General features: G+C 47.2%; 1 protein-coding gene across 1 annotated transcript; it reads right to left on the bottom strand.

The window, feature by feature from the left end:
* Positions 1-10,786: 10,786 nt before the first annotated feature.
* On the bottom strand, positions 10,787-22,251 carry LOC146181497 (uncharacterized). Its single transcript, XM_084575797.1, has 3 exons — positions 22,173-22,251; positions 20,935-21,579; positions 10,787-10,806 (listed from the first exon to the last, which is right to left on the bottom strand). The coding sequence occupies exons 1-3, from the start codon at positions 22,249-22,251 to the stop codon at positions 10,787-10,789; spliced, it is 744 nt and encodes a 247-aa protein (XP_084431923.1).
* Positions 22,252-22,404: the final 153 nt, after the last annotated feature.

Genomic DNA, 22,404 nt, shown 5'->3' with positions numbered 1-22,404 from the left:
AATTTAAACCACGAACACCCTTGTCGGGCGGTGCCCGACAGCGGACCGCTACGGCCGTATTCCGATGTCGGGCCCTGCCCGACAACGGACCGCAAAGGGTTAAGGGAATCTATTTTCTCCTGAAGAATTCCAGCCTCAAGCTGCATCTCATGAAGCACCGTCGCTTCTTTTCCAGCTCTAATAAGGGCGGCTGCCCTCTTCTTTTTCTTCAGAGCATATGATGCTTCTAGCTCTTCTTCCTTCTTTGCATCTCCTCTCTGAAGGTAACGTAGGCACCGCGGGCCTGCTGAATCATCCTGTCTGTGATCTCTACCTTGGCAACATCACCTGCTGCCGACACAGTGTCATACATGACTCTTTGAGCCACCAGAAATTCTTCTCTCAGGTTTTCAACCAGACACTCTTTGTTTACTGAGGAACCCCTTTCCACAGCAGCATTTCCATGGGACAAGCACAGGATGATTTTCACAAATCGAAGTAGCTCTTCATGGTTTTGTGAACATAGCTCACACCACAGAGCATCTAGCTTGTGTTCATTTCTGTTAAAATGTTTCAGTTGAGCTTGTCCAGAGCCTTGAGAGCATAACTGGACATGAACGATGGGCCCGCTCTGCTTCTAGGCCTGTCATTCAGTGATCTTCCGAAAGCACTTCAAGGGCCAATCGTTTAGTACCAGCCTCGCGAGTCAGCGCACAGGTTGGATCCAAACAGGTTGCACCTCTCGTTAGATTGTGCTTCAGTGGTGACCTCTCCATGATTTTTTGGGAACAGGCTTTCACAAAAACTATGCAGTCCTTCTTGAAGTTCAGAAGGGTGAGCTGTGGCAGTTTGTCTTTCTCGCGGAGCTCGTTTTTCCTGGCAAACCCAACATCGAAGAATAGAAACACAATGATTTTCCCTTATAAAGCTTGAGATCATACATTGTAAGTTAATGAACAAATGCATCTCAACATATTCATATCATCAGACTCACAGTATACATTGAAGCAAAACTTTTTTCATTCACAGTGTGGTCGAAGACCTGGGCACCTGTAAAAAACAAGCTACTCACGTATGTGCCCCGGCATAGGTGGAGGTAATGTGAATCATTTCCATCTTCAGGTGGCTGAGCATTTCTTTTGGGACTTCTGTCAGTTTTATAGAGTGATAGCAGAAAATGCTTTATTTCGTCCATGGGCTTTTCAGCCTCAATAGCAGCTCTTACTGCCTCGATCTGGCTGTCAATAGCATCTAGTTCTGTACTGCGTTTCCTTTTTTTTTGTTTTTTTGGAGAAAACTGTGGCGCCTCTGAGTGCTTTTTTGCACCAATGCATCGCCTCGCATGTGGTAAATCTCATTCACAGTCGCTTCATTGGCTGGTGTAGGTATTTCGTTTGAATCATCATTTATTGAACCTTAAAGACCCCTACGAGGGGTATTACATAAAGGGGGGGGGGGGGGGAGACATCGGAATAGCATATATTTTAGGTCCAAGCAGTCAAAATAGATTAAACAATTGATCTAAGGCGGGCTTCAATGCAAAAGAAAAGAAATACCTGTGTATCAATAAAGCAGACAGGTACAGTGAATCATACAATGACATTTTGCCACCTTCACCTTCAATGACTCCTTCACCTTGCGGTGATGCGTCTGCGAATCGTCCCCCGGCAGCTGGTATTCTTCGCAAATCACTTGGGGCTCGGCCACCATGGTGCTATGGCTCCTGCAAGTAAACCATGTTTTCATGTGAATGTGTGTAATATCTTAGTTCTGGATATGCTTAAATGACCATAACACTGACTGAAAAGCAAAATAAATTTGAAAGCAATGCCTGAGCTTGCACATGATAGTTTTGTTGACAAAGATACAGTAAGTAAATGAATCACACTAGCTGAGCATGTGATTTGAGGTGAAACGGGGGTATTTTTCCTCATCAAAATTCGCAACTATTCCCCCTCACTATTCCACTTGCTTATGAATACTCATGACGTGGCTGAAAAAATATATTTCATAAACTGCATTCTTTTCAAATATGGCCATCTAGATCTTGCGGCCTTGCTGGAGCCGCTTCGTGTGGCGTCTTTTAGTTCTTTGAACTTTCGGCAAAGCGTGTATTTCAGGTTTCGCCATCTTGATTGTATTTCGTCTATTGTTACTGTAAGAAAGAAATGACAAAACGTTATGAAAGTATAAGAGTTTCAAAATTATTAAAGCCTTACATTTCAAAAATGGAATAAACTGTCAATGTTCTAATTCAGACAAAACATTTACTTAATTGTGCACTCAGCTTTCTTCTGTTTTCATATGAATGCGTGCAGTATCTTAGTTCTGGATATGTTTAAATGACCAAAACACTGACTGAAAAGCAAAATAAATTTGAAAGCAATGCCTCAGCTTGCACACGATAGCCTTGTTGACAGATACAGTAAGTAAATGAAACACACTAGCAGAGCATGTGATTCGAGGTGAAACTGGGCTCGAAATCACACAACCTGTATTTAAGTATTACCTTGTATTTTTCCCCATCACAATTTGCGACTATTCCACCTCACTATTCCACTTGCTTATGAATACTCACTGACGTAATTGCAAATATTTTCATAAACTGCGTTCTTTCCAAATATTGCCATTTGGATTTTGCAGCCCCGCTGGAGCCGCTTCGTGTGGCGTCTTTTAGTTCTTTCAACTGTCGGCGAAGTGTGTCTTTCAGGTTTCGCCATCTTGATTGAATTTTTTCTATTGTTATTGTAAGAAGAAAGAGGTGATACAAAACTTTATGAAAGCTTTTTTCAAGCCCCCACAAATTTAATAATGAGAGTTTCAAAATTATTAAAGCCTTACATTTCAAAAATGAAATAAACATTCAATGTTCTAATTCAGACCAAACATTTAAATAATTATGCACACAGCTTTCTTCTGTGGAAGCGGTGACAAGGACGGTTAGTTGGAAGTCGTGATGTTCATGAAAAAAAAAAAAATTACATGAGGAAGATTGCACAAATTTTTTTTTGCACTGCAAGTTTTTACGCATGGGCGTCCTTCCCATATCTTCTAAAATCCCTGTATGATGTCACTTTTGTTTGCTCCTTTTTTGTTTTTTGGTGTACTTTAAAATTCTAAAAAATGAACTCTTGGAAGTTTACACTTTTTGTGTGCCTCTCTTCGTCTCGCATTCCTACAGAAGTTCTATTTTCTGTTGATTAATGCCGACAGGTTAGGAGTGTTTCGCCTAGCGCTACCACGAATAATTGGCGGCTGCTGATGGGCTCGGCGCAGGTGTGCAGCACGCATGTGCTTAATCGCTTTGCAGCTTGATAAAGTTAGCGGTCGATATATATCAGTAAATTTAAATTTCTGCCTAGACGTACAAGAATTACCAACGAAAAGATGGTGTGATGCGGTATCTGTGCCTACGGAAATCGTGGACATTTACTACAGCCATATGCTCGCTCGTTGTCACGTCAATAAATATAATAGTGAGACATGCTTTGTTAATTTCATTATGCCAGCACCCTATCAAGCCACATATGCAAGGGGATTTCGAAGCAACCATACATACCTGATGGATCAATCTTGATAAGGGCGTCTTGCACTTCTTGCCACAGCTGGCTATTTATTGCTTGCTTTGCTATGCACCATTTTACGAGGAGCAGACGAGAGAGAAATACTCTCGAACACCCACCCCCGCGTGACGGACTGCTGTTGCCATCCTCGGTAAAATACGTGTTTGCTGTCGTGCAATGAGTGCTGCAACGCCCTACGCAACACCGACGTCATCTCGCCAGCACTGCGTGGTCGTGGGTTGCGGCAATACCCAGCGAAAACAGAAAATCATTCCCAGCAGTGTCTGCGCACAGCATTCCACGCTGATGTTTTAGTGTGGGTGCGATATGTTTATGCTACACCGGTTTCCTGTCAACCCGGACTTAAATCAACAGTGGACAGCGCTGGTAAACAGGAAGGACTTTGTTCCAACAACAAACTCGCGCGTATGCTCGGCTCACTTCGTAGATGGGAAGCGGACGGAAAAGAACCCGCTGCCTATGCTGAGTCTTGGATACGAACGAAAGGTATGCGCCAAGTTCCCACAATTGATTTGCTAGTTTTGCGCAGTAATCAAACCTATCGGTGTTTTGACCTATGGACTAATGAGTGATAATAGAGCGTGTACTAAATGGAATAAATGTTAACCATTTCGGCAACATCTGTTTGGGTGGCTAAACTACACTATTTATGGGACTGACTGTACACATTGCCAGCAATTTGTCTCTTGTTAAGCTAAGGTGCACCTTGACAGCAATTTTGTTATTGCGAGGGCCTACTTTCATCTCCAATGGAAATGTATGTATGAACAAATGCCTTTTTAAGTTGCTCAAGTTGAGTGCTGCTGGGTTATTTCTTCTCAGGTCACTGACACACAAAACGCCTCGAGTGCTATCACTATGAACAATAGCCTTAAGAAAAGTCCATTGTTAACAAGCTTTGTTCATCTTCATGGACAGGTTGCTGCATTATGCATTGAAGATGCTAGCCTTGCCCAGCCCCTTGCAAAGACATTGAATGTAAGTACACACACAAGCACTGAGTCTGCCTCAGTTCAGTTTAGTCGTTCAGTCGTGTCCGACTCTTCGTGACCCTATGGACCATGTCACGCCACGCTTTCCGGTCTCTCACTATCTTCCTAACATCACATAACTTCATCTGCAGTGCCTCGAGGATGCCATCTAACCATCGCGTTCGCTGCCTACCCCTTCTCCGGCAACCCTCAACCTTTCCCAACATCAAATCTTTCTCCAGCGACTCCTCTCTTCTCATCAGATGACCAAAGTAGCTGAGCTTTAACTTTAAAATTTGACCCTCCAATGAGCAGTCAGGGTTTATGGTCGACAATATCGACTGATTTGATCTTCTGGCAGTCCAAGGAACTCTCAAGAGTCTTCGCCAGCACCACAATTCAAACGCGTCAATTCTGCCTGCACACTGGTAATTGGAAGTCCAGATTCACTGTTTTTGCTTTCTCCTTAGGAGATTCTTCATCAAAGTACTTCAAGTGGCACACTTCTAAGCTGTGAACTGAATGTAAGCCCGAACTACTTCTTAGCTTCTGAATTTGAGTGCAGATGCAAGAAAGCTCACTGTTGTTTTTCTCCCATAAAAGGTGAATGCTGTTTCAGCTGGCACAGTGCCTTCGCATGAAGATGTGAGTGTTCAAGCACGTATCTTTCTTCAACTTCCGTGCATGCCAGAGACATCAGATGGTATTTTATTTCTATGCCAACAGGTGGTTGACAAAGAAAATGACAATGTGTTAATTCCACTTGGAAAGAAGGTACTGCTCTTTTGTATAAGTGGAATTCAGAATGTGACCTAAACATATTTGTTATTGCAGGTCAGGACAAAGGACAGTTGCACACAGTGGGATGAGACACCAACAGATCACACATATGCAGTCCAACATCACGCTGACACTTCTCTTGTATTGCGGTGCACTCACTCCCAATAACTCTGACCACAAGACATATTCTTTTACACTGGGATCCCAGTTGATGTCTTTAACAATCTTGTTTTGAAGTTGCAAAGTATGGAAGCAACAAAATTATCAAGGGTTTTAAACCTTGAACAACAACTGCTTCTGACTCTAATGAGGCTAAGACTTGGGCTCCTCTGTGCAGACTTGGCAAGAAGGTTCGAGATCTCAGTTGCAAGTGTGTCAAAAATATTTTCAAATATGCTATGCAACCTGGAAGTAATAATGGAAGATGTTGTTGTTTGGTTGCCACGGGCAGCTGTGTATGATAGCATGCCACAAAAATTTGTCAAAAGTGGCCAGTGGGTATTTTGGCAGTATCATCAAACCACAGTCATCTAGTCTGCCATTAATGTGCTGTGCTTTAAAGGCAGCAAGGGCACGAGCCTTTGCAAGCTCTTCAAACTCTATGCCATACTGGATGGCTGAACTAAAAATTGGTTTGGAATTCAATATTTTATCAACTAGTGACGAGCACTTCAGCTGCTTGGAGCGGCAAACATCTTTGAACATTGAGGCAGTTATTCTGCCTTTACGATGCAGAAACCATGCAGTGCATTCTCGTTTTTTTTGTAGCTGCTGCAATACTGACGGAGGTGGCCATTGTGATCTTAAGTTTCATTAACGCTTCTTGGTTATTTTCTTTTCCAACTTTGATCACGTCGGCCAGTTTCAGGTGACAAAGAGGCCTTCCTGTTGCAAACGCCAGCGGCCGGCGTTCGCCTGCCAACGGGTCGGCGGCGGCGAACCTGTTAGAGCCCAACGAGACTGATGGCTGGGGCAGAAAGAACTGGGTTTATTGTGTGGCTTGGGTTTTTATACCAAGCCAAAGAAAAAGAAGAACGAAAGGAAAGCTGCAAGCAGAGGCTGCCGGGACGCTTGGTGATGACGAGCAGAGCGGAGGCGGGCACACGTGGCGCTGCCGACGCATTTAGCAGTTCGCAGCATCCCCCTTTTCTTGGAATCCATATCTGACTACGGGCCTCCTGACACGTGTTGACCGCCGCAGCACCGGACCCTCGATGTCGCTGGCTGTGGGAGCCTCCGTTCTCTCCAGCACCACGTCTGAGTGATCCGCAGGTACTCCAGGGCAAGCAGGGGGAGTTGAAGCAGCAATGGGTGCATTGGTGCTTCTTCTGCGGAGCTGGTCCATGTGACGGTGAACAATCCCGTTGTCTGTCTCCACTTTCACGGCACGCGAGCCCGTGGTTTCCTTGACCTTGCCCGGCGTCCATTTCTCGCCGCTGCTATAGTTGCGGATGTATACCGGATCTCCTGGGGCAAAGCTCCAGCCGGCGTCTTCCCGTGACTGGGCCTGGTCGACTGTCTTGCACCTGGGCGGGAAGCACATATCTAGTCTCGTGCGCAATCTGTACCCGAGCAACATTTCGGATGGCGAGCGCCCTGAGGGTAGCGGCGTGCTTCTATAGCTGCACAATATTCTTGCCAGGGCCTTCGTTATATCCCCTTCTGAGCACCTTTTAAGTCCATCTTTAATGGTTCGTACAGTGCGTTCAGCCAAACCATTGCTTTGTGGGTGATACGGCGGTGTTCGAATGTGTGTCACGCCGTTCCGCTCCATAAATTGGGCAAATTCCCAACCGATAAAAGGCGTCCCATTGTCAGAGACAACTGTGCGGGGTAGACCAAACTGACTGAAAATTGTTCGGAGGGCCTTGACTGTGGTGCAGGAAGTGGCGTTGGATAGGGGTATGGCCTCAATCCACTTGCTATGCGAGTCTACGATGACCAGGATCATCTTGTTTTGAATAGGTCCCTCAAAATCAATGTGCAACCGCGACCATCTTTCCTGCGTCTCTGGCCAGCTAACAGGTGCGTGGGTAGGCGGCATTGGAAGCGCTTGAACGCAGGTTTGACACCCAGCAGCCACCCGTTTAATATCTGTGTCGAGACTGGGCCACCAGAAAGTAGACCGCGCAACGGTCTTCATGGAAGAAGCCCCTTGGTGTGCTGCGTGTAATAACTTCAAAAATCTTCCTCTGGCTGCTACCGGAATCACAACACGGTGGCCCCAGTAGAGCAGGTTCTGACTAACGGACAGCTCGTGTCGCCTTTTCGAGTATTCCGCCATCTCCCTCCCTTTCATAACCAAGTGCCTCGGCCAACCCTCCAAGACACACCTACAGACCTTCGAGAGCACTGCGTCTGCTTGCGTGAGCACTTGCAACTCCTTTAGGGGCACGGCAGGCTGGTCCCAGGCGTCCAAGGTCAACACGTACTCTGCCTCGTCCTCCGAATCCTCGGGAACCTGCTGAGATGGTAGCGGTAGGCGGCTTAAGGCATCCGCGACGAACATGTGCTTACCAGGCTTGTACTGTAACTTATACTTGTATGCGCCAAGCAGAATGGCCCATCTCTGTATTCGAGCAGCTGCCATGACGGACGTTTGCCTGTCATGCTTTAGGAGACCCAACAAGGGCTTATGGTCTGTAATGAGCGTGAACTCCCGCCCGAGTAGGTAGTCTCGAAAACGCTGCACACCGAAAACTAAAGCCAGGGCCTCCCGCTCAATGTGAGAATAATTCCTTTCAGCGGCGTTTAACGAGCGCGAGCGAAATCCGATCGGACGATGTTCGCCATCTATGCGATGGGAAAGCGTGGCCCCAACACCATAGGGTGATGCATCGCATTCTAAAAATAGCTCTTGTTTCGGGTCGAAGTGCGTGAGCACCGGGGCCGTGGACAGCGCCTCCTTTCGGGGCCGTGGACAGCGCCTCCTTCACTAAGGAAAATGCATCTTCTTCCTTAGAACTCCACACCCACTTAACACCCTTTTCGAGCAACCGGTACAGGGGGGCTAGCAACGTAGCCATGTCAGGCAAAAACTTGTTGTAGAACGTTACCATGCCCAGAAACGAGCGCAGCTCGCTCACATTTTGGGGGGAGGGGGCTGATTTGATGGCATCAACAGCTTTTTTCAGTCTGATGCAGTCCGTCCGCATCAATACGGTGACCGAGATAAGTGACAGACGTCTCGTGAAACCGACACTTGTCAGCACGCAGCTTGATGCGATGCTCACGAAACCGCTGAAGAACCGCCCTGAGGTGATTGCTTTCGCCATCGTGGTTTTCCCCAATCAGAACGTCATCGAGGTATGCTTGTACCCCGGGCAAGCCTTGCAGAACAGTTTCGATACGCCTCTGGAATATGGCCGGCGCAAAAGCAATTCCAAAAGGCAAGCGATTGAAACAAAACAACCCTTTGTGGGTGTTGATTACGGCCAACTGGCGGGATTCTTCGTCTAGCTCAATCTGATTGTAGGCATCCCTCAAGTCCAATACGCTGAATCGCTGCCCTCCTCCCAACTGAGCAAAAATATCATCTATAACTGGCCCATCTTTCTTGAGAACTGGTACAATAGGTGTGGCCCATTCTGCGTGAGTGACCGGTGATATTATGCCAGCTACCACAAGCCTGTCCAATTCCTCTGAAACTTTATCGCGTAGAGCGTAAGGTACTTTTCTTGCCTTGCAGAACTTCGGCTGTGCTTGTGGCTTGACCTGCAGGTGCACTGGTGGACCTGTCATGCTTCCCAGGGCCTCCGTGAATAAGTCTGCGTAGTCCTCCAGAACGGCAGTCTGTACAGCAGGGGTCAAGCTGCGGTCCTGTGGCGAACGCAGAACATGTAGCACAGCTGCTTCTTTGGTTTCGAGTTTCTGCAGCAAATCCCGGCCACAAAGTAGGGGTCCTTCGCAATCTAAGACGATGAGGTTGCAATCGACAGCTGCAGTCTTATAGCCCACCCGCATAGGCAACACTCCGAGTACCGGCAGTCTCCCCAGATAGCAAGACAATTTAATCGTCGGTTTCTGCAACTCTGGCCATTGATTACTGTGTGCTTCGTAGGTTGTCCTAGGAATGACACACACTGGCGATCCGGTATCTACATCCATTAACAGCTTGATGCCATTCCAGCTGAAAGTTTTTCTAATTGGTGGCACCAACAGTTCGTTTGTAGTCACTGACCATAGCTGGGCTGCACTAGTTTCGCTATCGCTCTCTGTATGCGCTGTGACGTTCACCGAATGGTTTCTTTCCTTTCGGCACATTCGAGCCAAGTGGCCTTGTGTGCCACAACTGTAACAGCGTCGGTGACGCATCGAGCAGGCGGCATTATCATGACCGCTGTTTCCACAACGCTCGCACTGCTTGTCACTCGCGTTCCGCTTCGCGCGCCAACGCCGCGGCATCTTTAATGCTAGCAAGTCAGAGGAGGCTTCTTCGTGGCTTATCTTCTGCGAATCAAGCTCTGCATGCTCGGATGCTATCGCAAGTGCTGTCGCTTCAGCTATGGTAAGATCTTTTTTTGCTAGCAATTGTTTTTGCAAGTTCTTCGAACGGACGCCACATACGATGCGGTCTCTCAACATCCTGTCGAGCATCGTTGCAAAGTTGCAGTTCTGAGCAATTCGTCGTATTTCGACAATAAAATCTTGTACTGACTCCCCTTCGTGCTGTTGCCGGTGAAAGAACTTGAAGCTTTCGGAAATCTCGTTCGGTGTAGGGTCGTAGTACTTGCTTAACTCGTCTACTACTGACTGATAGCTCAAAGAGTTTGGCTTCTGTGGGGCGACTTGTCCGCAAAGAATATCAATGGTTCTTGACCCAAGCGCGGCGACTAGCAAGGCTCTTTTCATGGCATCGTCAGTTACTTGGTTAGCTTCGAAATAGGCTTCAACTTTGACGAGGTACGATTGCCACTTATCTTTCACGTCGTCGAACTCAGGCAGGTGGTGGCCCATGGCTGCAGGAAGGTCCGAGGCCTGGATACTATCGACAGACCCTTGTGTTATGGGAATCCTCGTCGCCACTGTTGCAAACGCCAGCGGCCGGCGTTCGCCTGCCAACGGGTCGGCGGCGGCGAACCCGTTAGAGCCTAACGAGATTGATGGCTGGGGCAGAAAGAACTGGGTTTATTGTGTGGCTTGGGTTTTTATACCAAGCCAAAGAAAAAGAAGAACGAAAGGAAAGCTGCAAGCAGAGGCTGCCGGGACGCTTGGTGATGACGAGCAGAGCGGAGGCGGGCACACGTGGCGCAGCCGACGCATTTAGCAGTTCGCAGCACTTCCCATTGTTATTTCGTATCCTGAACTCTGCGACTCCGACAAATCTTGTACAATCCCAGCAGAGGCAGGTGTTGGGGCAACCTAAACAGAAAAACAAATCACCTTGAATAAACCTTAGTATGAAAGGAATGTTTTAAATGTTTCAAGAAATTGAAAAAAGGAAATACTGATATGCTTTAGCAAGAGCTGTTGTCAAGCTAGTTGGTGAATGTCTGCAGAAGCCATGGCAAATTGCGCTAAAAACAGCACACAAGAAAAAAAGACACATAGCACAGGACGAGCTCGTCTTGTGCTATGTGCTCCCCCCCTCCCCTTTTTTCTTGTGTGCTGTGTTTTTAGCGCAATTTGCCATTGCTTCTGCAGATAAATACTGATGTTACTGGCCAACCATTTGTTTGAAATACTGTGTCTGTATGGCTTTGGTAAGACTCAGCCAAGCTTGTCTTCATATGAAGACAGGTCCCCTTGTTGAAACCTTGCCTCAACTTGTGAACTGAGGCTCCCCCTCAATCCTTGTTCAGTTTTCTTTCATACTATGTAGCCATCATCTTCCTCTCGTTCTATTCTGCAGCTACAGCTACTCATTCAGCAAGATGGAGCTCATTTGAAAATGTTCAAAATTAAGTACCACCATAATGCAAAATATGAAGCAACCTTATGTGTGCATTGTAACTTTCTACACCTACAAGGAATGTCTGCGCTCTACTACACTTTTTCAGTATTGTTAGAGCACTACACATTTAAAAGTTTGAGCTACACTGAAACTTCCCGAGGATCACTCTTCACATCTGCACTAGATGCAGCTATAAGCTTGTACATTACTGCTGTTTTACCTTTGTTTTACCTTCTTGAGATAGGGTATCCCTATCTGTCTGTGTGGCCTGCTGGCTCTCCATCTTCCTCCTTGTGGCATCTATTGTAGATTCAAGGAGGGTGGCTGCATGATGGAGCACAACTCTAATACCTGATATCATTTCAACATTTTTCAAACAACTTATTTTCGCATGTAATTTCATGCAACATTGAACAATGCTTCACATCAGGGGGCCCGCAGGGGGCACCTGTTAAAGCAGGTGTTTGCATGTACTGTGCGACACCACGGACCCTAGCACCCACACTTAGCTGTGCGTGGCATCGCCGTGTCTGGGGAAAAGGGGATCCTGGTGGTTGAGCCGATGCCGAGTGTTTGGACCTTTATGGCTCCTCGGCGGAGGCAACACACCACTTTGGCCCACGCTTCCCATAGACGGTACCCCCGGGCTGACCCACCCGGGGGAAATCGGCAGTCGCCTTTTCCTGTCCTCCACTTCATCTTTCACTTTCCTATCTCTTTTCTCAGCACTGTCCTGTCTCCTCCTCATTTCTTATATTTCCTTTTTTCTTGGCGGCGAGGGTTAACCTTGTGTGGAGTAGCTACCCTGAGTTGCCCATATTTGGTTATAGTAGCGGTGTACTGCTGGCGTGGGCAGGACTTCTTGCAAGTTCCTGTCCCGTCCCCTCGTTGGGCTCCATGGTGGGTGGCAGGCACAACTACCGAAAACACAAACCCTTTCATGGATTCTTTCTCCCAAACAAATGATCGCCCTCCAAACAAACGTGGGCGGACCGATGCTACAAGCCATTTCTTTGTGAAAACAAAAGAGACTTTCCCAAAGTTCCATGTCATACATAGCGAGGAGCTAGAAAAACCCGCTCGAAAAATCTCCGCTTTCATAGTGTCAAAGTGTCTCACTAAAGACCTAGGCCCTGGATACAAAGTATCAAAACTTGCAAATGGTGACCTCTTGCTAGAAGTACAAACCAAGTGCCAGTCCTCCAACCTGAAAAACATTGTGTCGCTTGGGGACATCCCCGTCGTCATCACTCCCCACCGATCCTTGAACATTGTAAAAGGAGTAATATCTGAGATAGACTTCATTGCTCTCACTGAAGATGAAATGGCAGAAGGACTAGCAGACCAAAACGTCATAGCGGTTCACAGAATAAAAATCCGAAAGGATAACAAGGAGATCCCTACAAAACATCTGGTTCCGACTTTCAATAGCTGCACCCTCCCAGAGTCAATTGAAGTCGGATACATCAAAATAAACGTCCGACCGTACATCCCAAATCCAAGGAGATGCTTCAACTGCCAGAAATACGGCCATGGTTCGCAAAGTTGCCGTGGCCGCAGAACTTGTGCGAAATGTGCTGCGAATGACCACAACTCTGATAACTGCACCGCAGACCCACGCTGTGCAAACTGTGAGGGGGATCACCCCGCATACTCTCGATCCTGCCAAAAATGGAAAGAAGAAAAGCAGATCATAACGCTAAAAACAACAAAGAACATCACATACAAAGAGGCACGTACCCAGTACAACAAAACCAAGAACACATTTCAGTTCACAGCGAAACCAAATCGCGCCGATGTGGTGCGACAGGGCGGGGAACCACAACGGCCTTCGGCACCTACCCAGACCTCAAACGAGGCTGAGGTAGTGCCATCCCCTGCCCCGGTGGAAGCAGCTCCCGCTCCTCCACCACCCCCAAAACAGGCTACGCGTCCCTCAGGGTCGGCGGGCCACAAGACCTCCGCCCACGAGGCAAGGTCTAAAAAGAAGGAACACGTGTTTCTGGCACGTTCGTCCAGCACCTCAGACGAGGTAATGGACATAGGCCAGGATAGCTCTTTGCCGTCTTCGTCACAGAGACGGCGGAGCTCCTTGGAACGAACCAAAACAGACAAGGCCCGAATCACGGGCCCTGGAAAAAACCTAACTTAATTTCCAAGCTTTCAACAAAATAAGATGGCATTCCTGGTACAGTGGAACTGTAGAGGACTTCTAAAGAATATTAATGACATAAAAGACATTCTAGATACAGTCTCGCCAGTTGCACTGTGCGTACAGGAAACAAATTTAGGTTGCATGCACCCGAATATACTGAAAAAATATCAAGTCTTCCGCCGAGATCGAGAGCAAGCAAGCAGGCTTTCGGGTGGTGCGGCAAAGTGGAGTTCCAGCTCAAGAACTGAAATTAAACACTCCCTTAGAAGCTGTAGCAGCCACAATAATTGCCTTTAAAACTCTTACTCTGTGTTCTGTCTATCTTGAACCAAATCTTAAAATAACACTCCATGATCTAGAAAACCTTTTTTGCCAACTACCAGAGCCCTACCTAGTAGTAGGAGATTTTAATGCACACTCTCCTTTGTGGGGAAGTGAAAAAAGTGATACACGTGGACAGCTTATCGAGGATTTTATTCTTAGTTCAGACATTTGCTTGTTGAACTCCTGTAAGGCCACATACTGTTCACCAAGGTCAGGAAAAATGAGTTTTTTAGATTTGGCTTTTAGTTCACCTTCCCTTTTTAATGATTTTAAATGGGATGTTCTGAACAACCCGTATAGTAGCAACCACCTACCAGCAATAATCAGCTTATCATCCTCACCATCAGTCATGCCGACCAAACCGAAACGGTGGAAACTTCACTTAGCAGATTGGGAGCTTTTTAAAGTAGAGGCGAATCTAGGAGCAGTTTTCTCAGATGGCCTTAGTGTCGACAGACTAAATGAGTTGTTCACGACTTGCATTATCACTGCCGCTCACCTCGCCATTCCACAGTCCTTAGGTGCGGTGCGACAAAAACACAAGACATGGTGGTCTCGGGAATGTAAGGAGGCCAAAAAGCGACAAAATAAAGCATGGGGTGTTTTCCGAATGTACCCTACACACGAAAATCTTACAGCATTTTAAAAGGCCAAAGCTAAAGCTCGATACATCCGTCGCAACTCTGAAAAAGAATCCTGGCAGAAGTATGTCACGTCAATAAATAGCTGAATGACGTCTAAGAAAATGTGGGAACAAGTTCGTAAACTCAGTGGAAACTTTTCCCCGTTTGCAATTCCCATCCTCGCAGCCCCTGGTGTTCAGACTAGCATAGAAGAACAGGCTGATTTTTCGATTTTAAGCGGGAAGCTAGCGATGCTTCTAAAAAAAGTGATGACGCCATGGTCTGGCACGCAGATTCGAACCGCTGGCGGACATGTCGTAACTCCGAGCGGTCAGTGCACGGCGAGAGTCCAAATTCGCAACTCCACGTTTGTTGTCAGCTGCCTTGTGATACCTGACTGCTCCCGCGACTGTATCCTTGGTGTCGATTTTCTCCGAGAGTATGGGGCCATTATCGATCTCCGGAAGCGTACCGTGACCATTTCGACCGAGAAAGCTGATGATACTGACACCGCAGACCGCCAAAGCCGTGCCCCTCTTCGAATTTCTGCCGAGAGCGTTTATATTCCGCCACGTTCCAGTGTTTTTGTGACTGTTAAGTGCGATGAACTACGTGACGGAACGGCGGTCGCTGAGGGCAACCAGTCCCTTTTGCTCACCCACGGCATCACCTCGGTGCGGAGTCTCATACATCTGCGTAACGGCCGATCTGAGCTCCTGGTGACTAACTTCACGAACGAACCCCGCCATCTTTTCCGCGCTACCGCAATCGCATTCGCCGACGCCTTAGCGGACGTTTCTGAATGTTTTACGTTCGGAGAAGTTGCAAATGTGCGCCCATCCCTTGATCGTCTGGATATTAGTACAGATCTCTCGGAAACACAGCAGCACGACCTGCGTTCTCTCCTTCTAAAATACAGTGCTTGTTTCGCGACGTCATCGAAAATTCGGCAAACGCCTCTTGTGAAGCACCGTATAATTACTCCCGACGATGCCCGCCCTATACGCCAGCAGCCGTACCGCATCTCAACGATGGAACGTGAAGCGATTCAGACACAGGTTCAGGAGATGCTTCGTGATGGTGTCATCCAACCCTCCAACAGTCAGTGGTCGTCCCCTGTCGTGCTGGTGAAAAAAAAGGATGGCACCCTTCGCTTCTGTGTTGATTACCGAAAGTTGAACGACATCACTAAAAAAGACGTCTACCCGCTGCCCCGTATCGACGATTCGCTCGACAAGCTTCGTCGCGCCCAGTACTTCTCCATTTACTTGAAGAGCGGGTACTGGCAGATTGAGGTCGATGAGCGGGACCGCGAAAAAACAGCTTTTGTCACCCCAGATGGACTGTATGAGTTTAAAGTGCTGCCATTCGGCCTATGTTCAGCGCCGGCTACTTTTCAGCGCATGATGGACACCGTTCTCGCCGGCCTCAAATGGCAAATCTGTTTAGTTTATCTCGACGACGTTATCGTGTTCTCTGAAACCTTTGGAGAACACCTCGAACGCCTTCGCGCAGTATTAGATGCCCTCCGGTCAGCTGACTTGACGCTCAAGCCCGAGAAGTGCCACTTTGTCTACAAAGAGTTGAAGTTTCTCGGTCATCTTGTGAGTGCCGCAGGCGTTAGGCCAGACCCCGACAAAACTGCCGCTGTCGCCAAATTTCCCGTTCCTGCCACGAAGAGGAGTTTAAAACGTTTCCTGGGTTTGTGTGCGTACTACCGCCGCTTCATCGCCGACTTTTCCAAGATAGCCGCACCCCTGACCCGCCTCACGCGGGATGATACACAGTTCGTGTGGGCCGCCGAGGCGGAGCTGTGCAGACAACTGCAAACTACCCCTGTTCTTGCGCACTTTGATGAAGACGCTGCCACCGAAGTCCACACCGACGCCAGCAACATCGGCCTTGGCGCTGTACTCGTTCAACACCAAGCTGGCGTGGAAAGTGTCATTGCGTATGCCAGCCGCACGCTCTCCCGCGCTGAAACAAATTATTCCACTACGGAAAAGGAATGCCTCGCGGTTGTGTGGGCAACTATGAAATTTAGGCCTTACCTCTATGGCCGTGCGTTTAAAGTCGTTACTGACCACCATTCTTTGTGCTGGCTGGCCAATCTCCGTGACCCATCGGGGCGCCTAGCACGATGGAGCCTTCGCCTCCAAGAATTTGATTACTCCATTGTGTACAAATCTGGTCAGAAGCACGAAGATGCTGACGCGCTCTCCCGGGCACCCGTCGGATTTGTCGATAACGTCACGGATGAAAGAGGTTTTCTTGGACTAGTGAATGCCTCAGACATAATGACCCGACAGCGAGCTGACCCAGACCTTCGACCTGTCATTGACCACTTGGAGGGTCGCGCTGCTGACGTCCCCCGCCAGTTTGGAAGACACCTCTCTGCATTCTGTCTTCGGAATGGCGTTTTATTCAAGAAAAACTCCAGCACTGTTGATCGAGCGCACCTCCTTGTCGTGCCGGCCGACCTTCGCGACGATATCCTTTTTGCTTGCCACGATGAGCCCACCTCCGGCCACTTGGGCTTTGCACGCACACTCGCTCGAGTTCGTCAAGCCTATTATTGGCCTAAACTTTCTGATGCCGTCCATCGCTACGTCAGAGGCTGCCGCGAGCGTCAACGTCGAAAGGTGCCTCCTCTCAAGCCCGCGGGTTTGCTCCAACCTATTATTCCACCTCGGACGCCATTTGACCAAGTCGGCATCGACCTACTGGGCCCATTTCCGCTGTCATCGATGGGAAACAAATGGATTATAGTCGCGACCGACTATCTCACACGTTATGCGGAAACCAAGGCAGTGCAGCGCGGCACATCAATTGAGATCGCTCAATTCTTTATGCAGCAAATCGTGTTGCGTCATGGCGCACTGTCCCTAGTCGTAACCGATCGAGGCACCGCGTTTACGGCACAGCTCATGCACGACGTGCTCGAGCTTAGTCATACCAGCCACCGAAAAACTACTGCATATCACCCGCAGACGAATGGCCTCACGGAGAGACTCAACAAAACCATCGCCGACATGATCGCAATGTACATAGACTCGCAGCACAAAAACGGGATGAAATTCTCCCCTACATCACTTATGCCTACAACACGGCCACCCAAGAGACGACGCGTTTTACACCATTTCGCCTAATCTACGGACGTGACGTTCAGACGATGTTGGATGCCATGCTTCCGAGCTGCCCAGATGATCATCCACTCATGCCAGATGCCGAGCAGTTTGCTCAGCGCGCTGAGGAAGCACGTCAACTTGTCCGCATTCACATTCAACAACAGCAGGGCACGGATGCATGCCGCTACAACCTCCATCATCAACACGTCGCATACCTTCCTGGAGAGAAAGTTTGGGTGTGGACCCCGGTGCGTCGGCCCGGCTTGTGTGATAAACTGATTTCCCGTTACTTCGGACCTTACGAAGTTCTGCGCCGAGTCATGGAAGTGACTTACGAAGTTCTTCCAGTGGGTACTGTGCAGCCCTCGCGTCGGCAACCACGCTCCGAGGTCGTGCACGTTGTCCGCATGAAGCCCTATTTCACGCGGTAGTGCGCTATGCGTTTGTTTCGTTGTCGCGTAGGACACCTTACCCCGCCTCCGTTATCTATGCTGTCCATGTGCTGATCTTTCTTTTCGCTTACATTGGCCATTGCTCGCGCTCCGTCCCTTATTTCTTTTTTTAAGAGGGGGAGTAATGCCACCTGGTGTCCCCATGTTCTAGCTGCGCCTGGAAGAAGACACTGAAGTTGACTCTCGTGCTGTGCGCCGAACGTTTGCCTGCTGGTACAGCTTCGTCCCGTCGTTTTAGTCAAGTCTAGCCCTGTTGTCCGTGACAATATACTAGGCGAACATTTCACACACGTTTCAAGTTCGTCACACTACACAGAAACATTCTTAAAATACAAAAACATAGCTGAGAAACAAAAACTCCCAACAAGTGGCGGCAGAAATGAATCATATAATAGTTTTATTACACTCCAAGAAGTAAAGAACGTCCTTGCTGCTGGAAAACAGACTGTGCCTGGCCCTGACGAAATTCATTACGAAATGCTGGCTCATTTATCCGAATCCTCTGTAGGGGCACTTGTGAAATTCTTTAACAAAATTTGGACTCTGGGTAAACTCCCAGAGGCTTGGAAACAAGCTGTTATTGTTCCGTTTCTGAAACCAGGAAAGCCGCCGACCTCAGCGGGCAGTTACAGACCCATAGCTCTGACCAGCTGTTTAGCAAAATGTTTTGAAAGTGTTTTAAACATCCGACTAACTTTCATCTTAGAATCTCATAAACTTCTTAATGTTCATCAGTGTGGTTTTAAAAAAGGGTGCGCAACGACCGACCACTTAGTGCGTCTTGAAAATACTGTCAGGGAAGCGTTCATACATAAACAAAATTGTCTGGCCGTTTTCTTTGGCATGGAAAAGGCATACGACACGACTTGGAGGTTCGGGATCCTACGCGATATAGCAGATTCGGGCATCCGAGGCCGGATGCTAAATGTTCTGAAGGACTTTCTATCAGGTCGTTCATTTCAAGTACGTCTCGGTACCACCTTCTCGAGGAACTTTATTCAAGAGAATGGGGTACCTCAGGGGTGCATTTTAAGTACAACTTTGTTTATTGTAAAAATGAATTCTATTAGCAAGGTAATCCCAAAATCCATTATGTTCTCGCTGTATGTCGACGACCTTCAAATAGCCTGCACATCCTTAAACATATCAATTTGTGAAAGACAAGTACAATTAACACTAAATAAACTAGACTCATGGGCTTTTAAAAATGGGTTCAAATTTTCCCCACAGAAAACAGTGGCAGTAATGTTCTCGCTGAAACGAGGTATACAGATCAATCCCAAGCTACACCTAAATGGGATTGTGTTGCCAGTAAAGAGTGAACATAAATTTTTGGGTGTAACGTTCAACATAAAACTAACATTCCTGCCTCACATAAACATCATAAAGAGGAAAGCCATAAAATCTAAACATACTGAAGGTTTTCTCTCGGAAACACTGGGGGTCTGATAGGGCGTGTCTTCTACATATATATCGATCTGTTGTGCGGTCTAGCTTGGACTACGGGTCCATAGTCTACGGGTCAGCTAGACCATCATCTCTAAGGAAATTGGACCCGGTACATAACTTAGGTTTACGCCTTTCTTGTGGCGCTTACAGAACATCCCCTGTTGATAGTCTGTATGCAGAGACGAATGAGCCTCCGCTGAAAGATAGAAGGGCTTCACTCAAATGTGCTTATGTCCTTAGAATAAGGTCACAGAAAAAACACCTCTGCTATCCAATAGTCTCAACATGCCGCTCACGAGTAATTTTCACAAATAAACCACAAGCAACGAGGCCACTGATAATGCGTTTCGAAGACATTTGCAGTGAGCTAGAAATTCTGGACACCTTGCCCGACACTGCACCAAAAAGCAGCCCCCTACCCCCTTGGTACAAACTTCCAAATGTCTGTGATCTCACTCTAACACACTTCAACAAAAGCCAAACTCCTAAAGAGCATATAATACAAGAATTTCGCACAATAAAAGAAAAGTACAGTAATTATACAGAGTTTTATACAGATGGATCAAAAACTTCTACTTATGTTGGCTGTGCCGTAGTTGAAGAGAACTGGGAACAAATAATTAGGCTTCCTCAGTGCGCATCAATCTTTACAGCTGAATCCTATGCTATCCTGACAGCTGTAGAAAAAATTGTGAATGAAGGCATTGGGAACAGTGTCATCTACACTGATTCGTTGAGTGTACTGATGGCTTTAAATCACAGAAATGCTGCCATGCCTCTAATCGGTGACATAATACATAATGTAAAAATGATCACGACACAAGGACATAACATAGTGTTCTGTTGGGTCCCTAGTCACGTAGGCATTGACGGCAATGAAAGAGCAGACAAATGTGCTGCACTTGCCCACAACAAATTGATTCAGAAAGCAAACATACCACATAGTGATTGCCTGAAATTAATAAAACATAAACAGATGAATAAATGGCAGTCCAGATGGAACAACCAAGAAAATAATAAGTTGCGTCTCATAAAGCCTGTACTAGGAGAATGGAAATCGAGCACACATCAACAACGTTTTATGGAAGTGATAGTATGCCGTCTTCGTATTGGACATACACATCTTACACATAACTTTCTGCTAATGAAACATAACAAACCGACCTGTGAAGAATGCGACGAGATACTCACTGTAAACCACATTCTAATTACATGCTCAAAACTTGAGGCACTACGGAGAAAACATTTTACTATATTTTACAATCATACCATCCCATTCCATCCCACCTTGCTTTTAGGAGAAAGAGCACTTGTAAACCTAGCATCTGTTCTCAGTTTCCTAGAAGGAAACTTTTTAAATAAACTATAGATTTAACATATCCATCTCCTCTTTTGCAACCAAAACATACATTAACCTTGCTCTTGGCACATGATAGCCTTAGTTGCTTATGCGCCATAAAACCCAACACAACACAACACAACTCACATCAGGGGGCATCAATTGGCATCAATAAGCATTTCTATTAACAGAATATAGCAGCTGTTTTTTAGGGAACAATAGGCCAGCTGAGCAGAATGCTTCGTCTGGGTACTTACCACGTATGTTGAACAAGTCTCTGAAAGGGGAGTCATCTATGTGGTCCAAGAGTTCCTCTCTGTTGGCGAAATGCTTTATATTGAGGGTTGGCCTTGTTTTTTTAGTGGTGGCAGGATAGTCAGCAGTGCACTGAAGCTTGAATCCAATGTCGTCAAAGAAAGCAGGCTCCTCATTCCTTTTGGTGCCCCTGTTCCAGGCTGCTGCCAGATCTGTACATGAGCTCCCAGTCATACCGCACTGTACAGCAATTTCAACTTTCCATAAAAGTGCTCCGGCATGGCTGCATACACGTGCCTTCCTGGCCATGCAGTCGCAGCCAGCTGTGAGCACTTCACCAGTCTTTCTGATGCAGGCCCAAGCACACCACGGTTTCTTGTGTCTTCCTCGGTCTCGGTCCTCAGCCTTCACCTCGGTCTTCAGGCACACAATATCTTGCCCCATATTGTAGCATAGTACTTGGCCTACCCGGCAACTCTGGACATAATTATAGGAGTCCAGGCTCTTGTAGGCTTCAGCCTGCTTTAGGTCACGTGCTTTTGTTCTTAATAAGTAACACACAATGTGTCCACTTGACACGTCTGGCCGCATCTTCATATCATCTAGCCAGTGTTTCACCAGCATGGGGTACGTGTATGTGTTGCCATCTGAAAGAAAAAGGAGCATGAGTAGAGTAAGTTGATAATGATTCATTGTAATATACAGTATGCAAAAACACAGAGGCCAAAGAAACAATGACACAGGATGCCCCCTGTTCTATGCCATATTTTTTTCAGTCTCAACAGCTTGGCTTCCTCGCGCTGTAACCACTCCCCACCCCTCACACTTTTTTTCAATGTCAACATTCCATTTTAGTTAATTCAAAATCCGCAAATGTGAAACGACTGGCACTGGCGACGGCGTAGTAGCTGAGAATGCAGATAGTGTGAGCAGTCAGACGCAAGCGCTAGAAGCGACCAAACTTCGCTAGTTTCAACGTGCGTAATACATCAAACGCGGACCCCGCAGCAGTTTCAGATCACTGGCGTTGCTGGCTGCAGTCGCTCGAATGCTAGTTTGCGAACAAATTTACTCTTTCTGATCCGGAGCTTTCGGACTACGAATGCTAGTTTGCGAACAAATTTACTCTTTCTGATCCGGAGCTTTCGGACTACGATCGTCCATTTCGCTCTCAGCGTATGGCCCGTCACATTTATTATTAACGAAACCGATGACAAAAACTATGTGAACCAGCGCTTACCTATGGTAATCATTGCCTTCGTCGATGCCTGAGCATCTCCTTGTCGATTGCTGCGGGCGCTTGCGGTCGCTGACGCCATATCACCAACACAGGTGCCCTCAATGACATCTTGAAAGGAGTGTGTGAGCGGATATCGATTTAATTAAGCAATTCGCTGCTCAGCAAGCGCCACATACAACAGCAACAACGGCAGCGACTGCAGATTATCAGCGCAAGATGGCGCCGGCTGTAG

The sequence above is a fragment of the Amblyomma maculatum genome, chromosome 8 (assembly GCF_055883805.1).
Source record: "Amblyomma maculatum isolate TAMU_Amacu chromosome 8, ASM5588380v1, whole genome shotgun sequence".
In the NCBI taxonomy this organism is placed as follows: Eukaryota; Metazoa; Arthropoda; class Arachnida; order Ixodida; family Ixodidae; genus Amblyomma; species Amblyomma maculatum.
This window is presented reverse-complemented; position numbering and strand designations above follow the sequence as displayed.